Source organism: Chroicocephalus ridibundus, chromosome 1 (assembly GCF_963924245.1).
Source record: "Chroicocephalus ridibundus chromosome 1, bChrRid1.1, whole genome shotgun sequence".
Lineage (NCBI taxonomy): Eukaryota > Metazoa > Chordata > Aves > Charadriiformes > Laridae > Chroicocephalus > Chroicocephalus ridibundus.
Genome location: NC_086284.1, coordinates 188785818 through 188799931, shown reverse-complemented (window position 1 = coordinate 188799931; position 14114 = coordinate 188785818). Strand labels below are relative to the sequence as shown.

Below are 14114 nucleotides of genomic sequence, written 5' to 3'. Positions count from 1 at the left end.
AGGTTGAAGTCCCCAACCAGAAAAAGGGCTGGCGATTGCAAGACTTCAGCCAGCCACTTACAGAATACTTCATTATGCTTTGTTCTTTCCAATTTCCATCAAAATAGGAATTTTAACTCTCTCAGAATTGGCAAATCATTTCATTTTAACATTTAGGAATTTTTTTATGTTACCAACAGCTTTTTTACATAATTTGATAGGAAATCTTTCCCAGGGAGTTCACAGGACAAGAAGGGTGTCTTTACTGATGTTGGACATTGCATAGCATTGCACCCAACTAAAAAGCTCTCACAAGAATGAGGAGCATTGTTCAAGGTGGTGTTGACACACCTCAGTGTCATGACTGCTACTGAGCAGGAATTAAGGACCTGCTGAATCCACAGTGTGCTTTCCAGTGTTTATAGGTTTGGGGACATGGCACAAAGGCAACCAAGCATGTTCAGCACAGAACTTGCAGGGCTCATAGCTCAGGCTCTCTTCAGCTTTGAAGTAACTTCTGAATCCAGTTTCTCTGTGTATAATTGTTCTGGTGTCCCTGCAACCATCATACAGTTAACCTTCAATAGTGTGGAACTTCATTGTATGCTCAAAGGCTCTTATTTCCTTATGAAAATATTATTCACCTTAAAGTCCAGAAAATTGGGATGTGTGGCCAGACAGTTACTTTAAAATAAAGTAGATCACACGTGGAAGGGTCTGTTTCTTCACTTTGACTGTAAAAAGTGGTTAGTTCAGATACCTGGAGCGATGCTACAGATGTCTAAAATAGGTGAGATGAATTCTAGATTGGAGACAGCATGTGCGAAAAGGGAAAATTCTCCAAAACAGCTTGTTTTGTAAACCACAGAGAATAAGTTGAATTATACAAATCCTATTAGAGGAGTATAGCTTAATACCTGCTTGTTTTTTGTAAATTATTATAAATTGCAGTTCCTTGGCTGGACACGGTAGACAAAGATGTTTTACTGCATGCTCCTGCTTCAACATATTACTGACTAGACAGTTTTATTGTATAAATCTCTCCTTGAACTTTCCACGGTTTTCTGCAGTACAAAAGATACAAAGATTTGAATTTTATTTTTTCTTCACTGCTTCCCCTAGTAATCCTCCTTGCAGAGTGTGGAGTCTAGCTACAGCTATATGACAGGAAAACAATGGCAACTTCAGGGGAACTGAAGAATTAGAGAAAAATGTTTAGATAGGAAAGCTCAGTTACTCCCTGACAAGCAAGAAGAAGCTGTGTTTGAATGGGGAAGAAGAGGCTACATATGGATTGGAACAAAACGTGGGAGACAGCATCATAGCGAGCTCATTTGGTACAGTATGTTGATTATATTGAGGGGGCAAGTGATTGTTCATGAAGCATGGCCAACCAAATCAGCTGAGCTACTGCTTTTTCTGAAAAGAGTCACAGTACTGTCCAAAGGCACTGTCTCAATACATTACTTTCAGTGCCTTGATGTATTAAGGAGGCGCTTTAGACATGATTTAGTTGGAAGACACATGTTTTGGTTAGGTTTGGGGTAAAATTTAGAGGCTAGGGCCTAATAGTAATGTAGTGAGCATGGAATGAGATGGATGGAGTCAGTGGTTAAGGACAAGGAGGGGAAGGAAAGCAGAAGATGCAACGCTGAGGGTGAAGCCAACGAGCAGTTAGCTCTGACAGAAGCCTTTGAGGAAACCTATTATTAATCCGCAGTGCTATTTCCAGCACAAAGAAATGTAGTCTGTTTAGAGAATGAAGATATGCCAATTTCTGTGCTAGAATTAAAAAAATACACTGCAAAATCAGTTGACTATAACTTTATGTGCTTGTGAGACTTCAGTAACTACCAAAATCCATGTACAATCCCTAGTTAGGTAGCAGGAGCAGCCAGGTGTCAGCACTACTCAGAGAAATGCAGTTTGCAATAGTGTATTGTGAGTTTTCATAATCAGCTGTAAAGTTGTGAGCCATGAGTATAAGTGAACATGTATCTAGGCTTTTTCTGCTGTTGGAAATGACACAACAGGGCATATTACCACAGGGACGGTGGTACAAAGCACAGTGTCCTCAGGAATTCTCAGTGGTATGCTGAGTGGGGAAGAATAATATATTTGTTGGAAATATTTCCCAGTCCACATTTCAGGGGTAGAATTAGCACTGTACTTCCTTTACATATAAATATAGTTCACTGAAGGAAGAGATTCTTTAGTGGGAATGACTCTGTCATCATTATCCTGCTGGGTTTTTTATTTAGCCATAACTTTCATGCCAGCCATGGCTTAAAACCCAAGTGAGATAAGCTCTCCTGTGAATAGGATTGAGACAGAGCTGCACTGGTGTTGTCCCCATGTCATCTCTGATCTCAGTATCAGGAAAGCAACTATAATCACATTTACATTAACATTCATCAACGGCTGTTGGATTATCTGTTCTATTGGTATCTACCACATAGCAGATCCTCTGCTTGCAGGAACAAAACAAGTTACTTGAACTCACTTAAAGTTAATAATCTCAGGTACAGGTAATAGAAAAATATGTTTTAAATTATTGCTAGCTTTGGAAAAGCAGATCTCATCACCACTGTCTATTAAACACCTCTGAAGCTCAGTTGTCTGATTTTTGAACCTGAATTAAAAAAAAAACAAACTCTGTCTCTGCTTGCCAGGTTCTTCTATTTCTGCCAAATTAGTTTTATTAATACAAAGGGCTCGTTAGCTTCATACTGACGTAAGTTCCTGTATTGTCTCTGAGGTCACAACAGAAGTGGATACTGCTTTCAGTCAAAAGACTAGATTCTGTAAATGATTTTTGATCACACAGGGGCACTTTCTGATGGCTTTCAGTAATCTAGTGCACTGGCAAAGGTGATGATAGTCAAAAGAGAACAGTGAATCTCAGAAATAGGTCATACAATGCTATTTTTGACATCACTATTAAAGCATAAATATAGGGCTTATATGATGGAAGTCTGCTTAAAACTTGGTAAATAACTGAGTGGTGAACCACAGATACCCTTGGAACATCCCTCAGTACTGCTATCACTATTTCCAGTCTGTGATTCAGTTTTCTCTGAGTTGAGGAAGGCATTTTTGAACTTACCCAAGATGAGGTTTTTGAATGAAAACATACAGTGCATTCATATCTAATTTGTGGACAGGATTTGCTGATGCCCATGCTCTTTATTTGCTTCGTAAGCTCTTCTTTTACCACCAAGAACTTAGGCTTCTTCTGAGGTATGGAAAGCTTCATCACCAACTGCATAAAACCTTGCTCCAGGAGAGCTTCTGAACCAACAAGATGCAATACTGTATCTATGGGTTGTTGATTTTTAAATGATGTTAACATTTTTCCCATCTGTTTTTCATCATTTAGATTTTAAGAGTGAGCTCCCAAACGGAAAAATGTTAAAGCAAGTATATGGGCACACCATTAATAAATATAATAAAGTATTTTAATTAAAGTGCTGACATAGGAATTAATGAGTACTAAGACTATTAAGAATTTGTAATCGTTTGTTATTGAAGTAATAATATGCTTATGAGAATTCTAAGTTTATGCAGTTTTTCTAAACCTTATTGCTTTGCCCAACCTTTGGTTATGTTTATTTGCAAATCAAAGTGCAAGCAATGATCAGAGATTCACAGGCAGTGCAGTTCTTTCTAGGATGACATTTAGCGTTAATAAACTGAGAGATTATACAGAGCACTCCAATAGAGAACTATTTGTCTCTTTTATTAAAACCAAAGCCACCAAGAACAAAATGAAAAAAAAAAAAAAGAAAAAAAAACCAAACCGTGAACTGAAAACTCAAGGAGTTTGAACTTCTGCAGATTCTTTGTTGTAGTATTTTGGAGGGCAGAGGAGCAGGAGCTGCCCTCTCTGCTTCCATAGGAATACTGACAGTCCCACTGATTTTTCTTCCTGGAAGCCATTGACAGCATTGCGTAGCCCACTCTAGACGAAAAAAGGCTGACGTGGTTAGTCAGGCAGCCAGACAGTGTTCGCTTATGCAGTAATCCCCACAGATTTTCAAAGGCTGCTGTCCTCAAAGGCAGTCCCCCTGGAGTTCTCATGAATAAACTGGGGAGGGCACCTGCACAGAAATGCCACTGTCCCAGACTCACCTCATCTCTGTATCCTGTGTGCACTTTGGCAAATTAAATTAAATTAAATTAAAAGCCCTGTCATATTAGTCTTGAGTGAAAAGTGGGAAAATAGATAGGTATGTATACACACATGGACATGGTTTAATAATAACTAAAAGAGAAATGGTAAGAAATATATCAAGAGTGTTGGATTATTCACTGATCCAACTAGTCCGTTTGATCACTGCTAACAGCACTTTTGTCACTCAAAAACTGAAAAGGTAGAGTGTGACCTGCATTTCTCTCTGCCCCTGTGAGGCAATCAGCTAGACAGAATTAAGCAGTTTCTTTCATGTATGCTTGATTCTCCTTTTATCCAATCAACGGTTTGCATCAGTAATTTCTTAAAGATGTGAAGTCTTATGTTGGACAAAAAAAATTGGTATTAACAGATTTCAGTTTGTGCTGAAATTTTATGCCAGCAGAATTTGAAGCTGGCATCCAAAATCCTCACTGAAGTTCGGAAAGGAAAAGGATAGTTTTATCTGGCTATTTTAATCTCCCCTAAATATAGACTTTAAACTGGCATTCTAGTTTCAGAACATTTGGAAAAGATTTAACCTTATTTTTCCCCCCTCCTTTTCAATTGGGAAACATAAAGTGGATGACATAGCTTTATTTCATTTCTTTACAATGTCTAAAAGCAGAGACACTAATGACAGCCCACAATATTTGAGATTTTATTGATGGTCTTTGCTGTTCCCTCGATCTTTCTGTGATGACAACAGTAGTTCTAGTAACTAAACATTCAGCAGTTTCTTTTTTATGTACCATTTTGTTTTTGTTGCTGTATGTGAAGGTTTCAGATTGCAGTGAGTTATCTCAGTGTTTGGTTTTTTTAAAAAGTGCATTTCTGAACAATCTGCAGTGAGTTAGGAAATGTAAATGTTGCCTCTTTATAGTGTGGTATAAATCCATCTGTTAATATTTTGTAACATTTTGACTTCAAGGAAAGGAATCAGATATATTTTGGAGAGAAAGTTTGGGGTTTTTTTCTGAAATACCTTTAAGACTAACAAATGTATAACCCCATGATTTAAGATCATAATCATTTTCTGGAATAAACTGCAGGATAGATAAACGAAATATTTCAAGTGTGTTATTTTTAAACCTTTGCGTAAATATCTTTCTTAACATAAAATGTGTTTTTCATTAAGAATAGCTGTGGTGTATATAGTGGTCTCTCTTCCTCTCCTTGTTTTACAGGTGCACATCGAGTTACTTAGTGGGTTCACAGAAGTGTCGTAGGACAAAAATTTTTTATTCAGTTTGCCTACCTGTACAACCACAGGTTGTGGACCTTAGAGCCATCTCAGAACAGAGCTATGTATTTTCCCAATAGTCTAGCATTGGTGAAGAGTGTTGAAGGATTAGGGTCTGAGATGATGATGATGTTGATGATGATGATGACGGTATGAGCCTTGTTGAATGTCAGATTGCTTCCCTGGAGGTCCTGCTGCCATTTGCCAGGGAGCAGCAAGGGCTGAGCCGGGCGGTGGGAGTGGGGGACACAACATGGCCGGCAAGGGCCTCGTCCTGCAGGGCCTGAGGGAGGGAAGCAGGGCAGGTCTGGTGGTGGCAGCCAGGAGTGGGCATGGCCCAGAGGTGGTTGGAGAGAGGTCCATGGTGGAGGCCGATGGCAGTTGGGCTGTGCCATGATGGGGGCTGTGGTTCTGGCGGGGCCGAAAGGCGGCGTTCCCCACCACGGGGGTTGTGGTTACTGCCATCGTCCTGTCCTTCACCAGCACCCCTGGGCAGAAGGGGGGCTGGCCGTTCCTCTAAGGAGCTGTGACACATGTTGAACATTATTGTTTCTTTGTGGTCGCTGCATTTTAGCATCTCTTTGGTGCATCTTTATTTAGGTTGTGATTGTAGCCTCTCTGCAATAAAAACATTCGTACTGCTTTCGGCTAGTAAAGGAAGAGCCAGACAGTATCCTGCACTGTTAGTAGGACTCCACGACATCATGTTATCATACAAACAGGCATAAAAAAACAATGGTATGGAGGAATCATCAGACTGCTGTTCATGAAAACATTCTTGGCTAAATTTAATGTTCAGATATGGACTTCAAATAGTAAAAGGGCAGCGTTAGCTTGTGAAAAATAAATTTACTAAGAACTCTGTTTTTTTCATGTCTTGTAAAGAGCAGCATCTCTTCAGGAGACACAGGACACTTTCAACAATCTGTCATAAATCAGATGTATCTTTGAGGGTGATCCACACTTGAAGTAAGCGCTTACTCTTTAGAAATAGCAACCACTGTGTATCAGTTGGAAGGGGTGTGTGGATAGGTAGCGGATAGCTGTACAGGGATGTTTACCAGCTTCACTATGTGCTGTTTTTGTAACAGATTAAATCCAATGGAGAGCTGCTTATTAAAAACGTTCAGCTGCGGCACGCGGGGAGGTATACCTGCACTGCTCAGACGATTGTCGACAACTCCTCGGCTTCAGCTGACCTTGTGGTGAGAGGTAAGGTTCTCCAGGTAAAATACAAATGTGGGTGGTTTTCACCTAGACAAGCAGAGTGTTTTTGTTTTTTTAGAATATGTTATTTCTCATCAAGAAATGACAAATTAAAATGAGAAGTGCATGAACATGCAAAGTCCTTAAAGTCTATGCCGGGTACTGATTCTATTCCAGACACTTAGAGATCTAACTGAGAGTATGTTTTCCTGAAAAGCCATAAAGATTTTTCTTATTATGGGCATTTTCCTTATGTTACAGTAATTTTTAGACAGTTTAATTTGGTGTTCATTAATAAAAATAGATTTTTCAGTATCATTTCAGTGTATCCACTGTATAACATTTTTAAGAAGCCACTTCTGTTTTCTCATAAACCTTTATGGATTAAATTATTGTATATAATACTAGGCCTACATTAAAAGGATTCCAGGTTTTCAAGTGACAGAAACCAGGACATTTGGGGTTAGGGTTGTCACTCCATTGTTAACTGATTCAAGTTTGTAAAGTGCTACTTATGGTCAAAGCACTGTTCTTGCTTATACAGTATGTATCCTACAAGTTCTGTTACAATGCATGGTTTCAGTAATGTGAGTTATTTCATGTCCTTTGGGCATTTTACTCTGTAATGTGCTTCCAGGTATAACACATCCTGAAGTGCTAACGCTCTGTCATGCTGACAATTCAAAGCAGACATAACTTGTAGGTGGGGCTGCATTGCTGTCATGTTTTGCCCCACGTTCCAGTTATACTATAGAGCTGTATAGCAGCTGAAGTATAGCTTGTGCCTTGGTTCTGAATTTTTGTCATCTGAGGATGTTGTGGACTTGAATCTTTCTGTATTTAATCTTTGCTCGGTATTAATAGCCAGTGAAATGTCATCAGTTTTGGATGAAATGTCAAAGCAAATATCATAAGTGGTGAAACTGCAGAATACATCTGCAAAGAAAAAGAGAAGGGTCTGTTCATGTGCCTTAGTGTTACATAAGCAATTCCTTTTAAAAATAGAGAGACAAGGTGCCTTACCAAGCTTCTGATTCTCCTTCCAACCCAGTAATTACAATTAGAATCATTGCTCTGGGGTTATGTTGTGGAATAAATTAGCATTCATTTCATGTTCAACATTCAGGTTTTAATACGATGAATACAGTTCTGCTTAGTGCTGAGGAATTCTAGCTACCATTTTTGTCAGTGAAAGACTCAGCATCTTACATGCTCAAGGTTAAATATCTGAGGAAATATGGCAAAGGTGGCATTATGGTTTCACTGCATTGGTAGGAAGAGGCAACAGTAAAGTATGAAAACACAGAACTAGGTTCCAGAGCATCTCATCAACGAAGCAGTAAAGGATATGACCCAGCAACGTGCACTTGCAGCGCAGAAAGCCAACCATGTCCTGGGCTGCATCAAAAGAAGTGTGGCCAGCAGGACAAGGGAAGTGAGGCCCCACCTGGACTACTGAGTCCAGCTCTGGGACCCCAGCCTAAGAAGGACATGGACCTGTTGGAATGAGTCCAGTGGAGGGCCATGAAGATGATCAGAGGGATGGAGCACCTCTCCTGTGAGGACAGGCTGAGAGAGTTGGGGTTGTTCAGCCTGGAGAAGAGGATTCTCCAGGGAGACCCTATAACAGCCTTCTAGTACCTAAAGGGGCCCTACAGGAAAGATGGGGAGGGACTCTTTATCAGGGACTGTAGTGATAGAACAAGGCGTAACAGTTTTAAAATGAGAGAGGGTAGATTTAGATTAGGTATTAGGAAGAAATTCTTTACTGTGAGGGTGGTGAGACACTGGAACAGGTTGCCCAGGGAAGCTGTGGATGCTCCGTCCCTGGAAGTGTTCAAGGCCAGGCTGGATGGGGCTTTGAGCAGCCTGGTCTAGTGGGAGGTGTCCCTGCCCATGGCAGGGGGTTGGAACTACATGATCTTTAAGGTCCCTTCCAACCCAAACCATTCTATGATACTATGATTCTATAGACACTGTTCATGCAGCACGTGAAGATATTTTATCTGTCCACAAAACAATTTTAACAGTTCATATGCATTGTCCTATGTGATCTTAGAGTGTTAAAATTGCTGTTGTGTTCAGAATTACTAATGATCTTAGGACACTGAAGACTGTTAGGCCCCGAAGTGCACCAGCAGGCCTCGGTGTCCCTGAGCAGCCTCACCCAGGACACCCACCCATGCAACTGCCCATGGGCCCAGGAGCCCTGTTAAGCTCAGTCCTGGACCTTCAGCCCTGACTGGAGCTGTTACAGACATGTCTACTCACAGCTCTGTCTCTGGCCCTGCCTCCTGGATGGGCTTCAGACCTGTGCTGTAGGTAGCTTGTCTCCTGGATGGACTGCTTGGATGTATGCAGTAGTTTGTCTCCTGGGTGCACCTGATTCATTGCTTGTGGTACCTAGGACTGCCATATCAGCACCCGGCTTTGCCCACTATATTCAGACGCTGTGGGACTGTGCCCCATTGTTGAAGGAGCTATCAACCCTGGGGTTACTCATAAGTCCTGGCTCAGCTTTCCTGAGGGAGCAGCTGGCTCTTGATGTTTCCTGACCCATAGCATTTTCAGAAACTTTGATAGTGAGGTGAGAAACTGTAAGAGATACCTCCTAAAGAATGAAGGAATAAAAGATCTTGGGACTGATGGACCTTTCCATACCTTCCAGCTTGAGGGCTTCTGAAGTGAACAGTCTTGCAGGAGAATGGGTCTCTCAAGGCCTTATCTGCCTGAGTCCTTGGGCTAGCAAATATGCACGTTACCAGGGTGGAGAGCTGACTAATAACCCTCATCTTAAAAATCAGCTCTTAGCAAGAACTTCTACTTTGTGTATCCTCTGTGAAGAGTAAGAAGCAGTTTCCACATGCAGTGATGTATTTAGTCCTTACCTTGAAAGGGAGGGCTGAGGACAGATAATTAGTAGACTAGTGTTCAATGCCAAGATTTGAATTTTAATAGAAGTTGGTTATGAGCAATCCAGTAGTCAACAGATGTACATTTTTTCAAGGATACTAAATGTGAACTATTCTTAGGGGAATAAACAATCAGCAATTTGATTGTGAAAGTCATAGGCCACAGCCTAATAGGTTGTGCAGAGTGGTAACACCTATTTCTTTTTAAGCAATGGCACGTATATGCTTTGAGGAACCAGTCTAAATTCGAATTCTTTTGGAGTCGGGCATAGAATTGCTTGATTGTTAGAAGGATAAATTCATTGAAACAGAGGAACAAAAATACATGGTTGTGTATTTGTTTGATTCAATTAATTTAATTTGTCTCCTTTTGCACAGATTTATGGAGGAAATAAAGAGCTCAAGAGCTGGAGATACATTTGGCACACTGTGTGTTTAGGTCTGATGTAGAAATCTCATTCCATTCTTTTTGTTGAGTTGTTTGTTTTTTTCTGTGGTTTCTCAGTAAACACTGCAGAGAAATATATCCTGTTATTTCTTGTTGGCCTTTTTTAATATGCTCTGGGACTTGTTCAATCAGATTGTTGGATAATTACCTGAATTATGTTGGCATATTATTATCTCCGAATGTGGAATCAGAAAATACTTCTCCATAGTTCGAATGCATTGTCTCTGTTTTTACATGATAGTTCATATATATCACATAACTGTGTATCATATAAAACAGAAGCATAATAACAAAACTGGAAACAGTCAATGTGAAAAGAATTATCTGAAAATATCTATAGGTCAAGTTTGTAAGTAGGTACTAATTAGCACAGCTTACAGAATGTTGTGTCTTTTACAGATGAAGATTCCCATACTCACATAGATGTACACCTGCATCACTCTCTTCTTAGCTTTCTAGTTTATGAAAAAATCACCTGTGCCTGTTGATCTGCACATTTCAGCCTCTCTTTTGGGGATCGAGGCACAGCACAGCAACAATAAAAAAGTTACCCACACAAAGTAGAGGTGTGGGAGTAGTAGTAATTAAAAGAAAATTTTTAACATTTAAAAAATGCATTTAGGAAAATGCAAGCATTCGCTCCATCGGTTTTTGTCTGTTATGACTGTTCAGAAATAAACCAGGTGCTGTTTTATGAAGAGATGTAACACCATTTATTAGGTTTAGTGATACACCTGATAAAAACAGGCAAGTTTTGGGAACAGAGGCTTATCTCTTCAGATATGAAGTACAGCTAACAAACTTAAAGCCAAATATGGATTGACAATAATTGCTGTCATTTTAAAATATTTTAAGTAGTTGGTGTGAGTAGAAATAATATTTAATTCTTGAAAAGCATAGAGATGAAACTGTGACTAGTTCAGGACAAGCAACTTCTACCTGTGACGATTTAGCTGGGTGTTGGGAGCGTTGTAATGTGCCATCAAGCCAACATCTGTATTTATTTCATGACTTTTTATGTTCGCTACAGCTATGAATTTTGAAATTAATCTTTGCAAGTATCTGCCTTTTGAAGGAAAAGAAAATACTCTTTAGAAATTATTTTATAGGTCCTTCCTGATGATCGAGACTGAAAGGGCAGATACGGAATGGCTGTTTTGTGAAAAATGTTTTCCATTTGACAGCTTAGTGCCTCTGTTCCTTGGTGGTGGTCTTCTGCGGGGTTATTCTGGTGCACAGAGGCTGTTCGATTTCACCCATGTAGTTCACAAGACTGTTTTTAGTTCAGTGGGTGTAGTGGTTTCCACATTTTGGCATGGATTTTTGAAATCCTTGTTGTGGGAAGGCTTTTGTTGAACTGTAGAGAAATATTGCCTAGTTCTGCTTTCACTCAAGTTATATTAGTCTGTAGGAAGTTTCAATCTGATGTTGGGTTTACCACATCAGGGTAATATGAAGGCTAAGAGAAATGTGAAGAGGTCTATAGAAGTATGTTTCAAAGTATGATTTTTCTCCAAGTTACAAGATTTTCCGTATAAATTACCACCAGGGCCATTACAGCACAGGCAGAAGTGTAGATTACAGTTGGGCCACCAATAAGGTCATCATTAGGTGGAATTTAGGAAGGAAGATTTTGTGTATTTTTTCTGACCCTGAGTTCACTGTTGTTTGGAAAAAGAGTAGCAACAGTTACAAAGTATCATTTTTTCACTTAAGAAAATGTCAATATTACTACCTAGGGAGGAGTCATGGCAGTTTCATTTAGTAGTTGTTACATCCAAGAGCATTTATCCTCTGAATCACTCTGTAGAGTATTAAAATGTATATATACATTGTCAATCTGTTCTTAAGTAGAAAATGAGACTCAAAAGCCTTGTTTCTGATAAAATACAAGAAGGAAAGTCAGTGAACTTTCATTTTCAGAATATTGAATTTGTGAATTGAACTTCCAATGTTTTTTTTCTCAGGTCCTCCAGGACCACCTGGAGGTATAAGAGTAGAAGAAATTAGAGACACCGCTGTAGCACTTACCTGGAGTCGTGGAACAGACAATCATAGCCCTATTTCTAAATACACTATCCAGTCAAAAACCTTTCTATCTGAAGAGTGGAAAGATGCCAAAACAGGTAAGAGTAATGCTGGAAGTAATAAAGTCAATGGGTTTTAAAGTGTTTGATTGTTAGCAAGCTTGGCTAATCAGAAAATAGTCACAATAAAAGGAAACGGGGGATGCTATTAATGTCTGCTACAGGGTTTGGGAGCAGGTACCGTCCTGTCAGAGTGTTGTCAACAGGTTTGTTCCCAGCACTTGGAGGGTCTGAACTGAATATCAGGAAATACGGAAAAGAACAGGCCAGAGTTTTTACTTGTTTTTTGCCTCTTTCCTTGTTGCTTGAAACATTCCACATCAACTACTAGAATCGTAAAAATTTATTTACAGGTTAATTTGGATGAAAAACAGTTGTTTTCATTTCTGTATTAGTTATGCAGAAGGTTGTTTGTTTTGTCTGCTTTTTCCTGGGAGCAGACTTAAATTCCAGTTGCCTTAAAACTGGCACCCCTAGAGAAAACATAGCTAAGATTATCCTTCTAACCACTGGATGTCATCATTGTGCCACATAATTGCAGTTGAGGAGGCCCCTACCTGAACACAAGGCACGTTAATGTATATTTCTTTGCAAGATTTAACATAAACGTACAAATTATGAAAATATCTTTAAACTACTAGTATCTTTGAATGCTTTATGAAGGAAAGCATTACTACAAGCTTATCAGTATGATTCATTATGCCACCATAATAAGTTATAACTTAAGTGCTTTTCTGTGGAATTAGGGCCTCGCATACTCAGCGTTTCTAAATACTAAGAATATTAATAGTTTCAGACATTGTCTTTCATTTAAGTTGTCCTTTGAAACTACAGAAACAGATGTCTAAGAAATAGACTTTGACATATTGACCTGAAAATCTGTTACATTTTTAGAGTAAAAAGATTAAAATACTGGGCCTACAGCCTTAAATCACATTTCTCTTCTAGAATATGTAGTGTATGTAGCTCATTGTATATAATTACTTACAGCAGCCAGCACTAGTATATGACTTATGTTAAAGTATCTTGGAAAATAAAAGTAGAAGGTTCCCTAGTCCCTTCCTATCTCTTACATCTTCTTTAATAGTTTCTGTAGAATAGATTTCATTGAACTTTAAATAATGTAGAAATTAGAGCTGTTCAAAAAACTGATGATTTGCTTCAATAACAATGTAAACAGGAGGGAGGATCCTTTTAGACCACCATCAGGATAAATTATATTTTATTTCCTATTAATTTTTTTCTTTTTAATTTTTTTTAAAAAAAGGAATTGTGAAGACATGAGGTTATAGGAAAATATAAGAAATTATAATCAGGGGTTGGTAGCTCTGATACTGCTTCCTTTTGTGCTGCATGTTACTGGAAGTAGAAGCGTGTGTAGTAGATGCAAGTGTTGGATTCAGATCTTCGCTTGTCTGGTTCAGAGCAGACATTTGAATCCATCTCTCTCACTTTTCAGGAAGATTTCCTCTTTGCAGTGTTATAGGTATGATGGGATGCGCTTCTCTGCACGTCTGAAGTTGTTCTGCTTCACAGAATTCATTAGATAGTCATTGAGACATGCAGGCAGACTTTTGAGTTTTATTCTGTGACATGTTGGGTAGGATTCATATCTTGAGTGGGACAGGGAGGAATCTGCATTGGTAAATTCCTTTTCTAAGAAGCTAGCAGAAAAGATATAAATTATTAATTTCTGAAAAGTTGAAATTAACTATACCGATGTTTTCAAAATCATTGCTTTTTCATTTCGACCACACTGAGTCATTTTGATTAATAGATGATTCCCTCAAAAAATAGGTAAAATCAGCATAGTATCCATCACTGGCACCACTGCAAGCTTTGACTTAATTTCTGGGCTCCTCCCAGTTTGGCTCGGTGTTCACTTTCATATGAAAGAACCATGATGAACAGTCCAACTTGATCTCTCATCAGCGTTTAGGCTATCATTTAATCCCGCTAATTTTCAGTGCGTGGAACAAAAAAAATATATTTTGGCATTGCACTTTGGAAATATTGTTGTTATTATTGCTACTACCATTATTCCCAAACCAAATCATTCATCTCAGGT

At 39.0% G+C, this 14114-nt stretch overlaps 1 protein-coding gene across 1 annotated transcript in view; it reads left to right on the top strand.

Moving 5' to 3' along the window:
• The window catches only part of CNTN1 (contactin 1), a 259935-nt gene that overhangs the window by 202751 nt on the left and 43070 nt on the right, over positions 1-14114 (top strand). Inside the window, exons 16-17 of the mRNA XM_063323139.1 lie at positions 6485-6605; positions 11927-12085. Of these exons, the coding sequence (XP_063179209.1) occupies positions 6485-6605; positions 11927-12085 (280 nt within the window). The remainder of the gene's footprint in view (positions 1-6484; positions 6606-11926; positions 12086-14114) is intronic.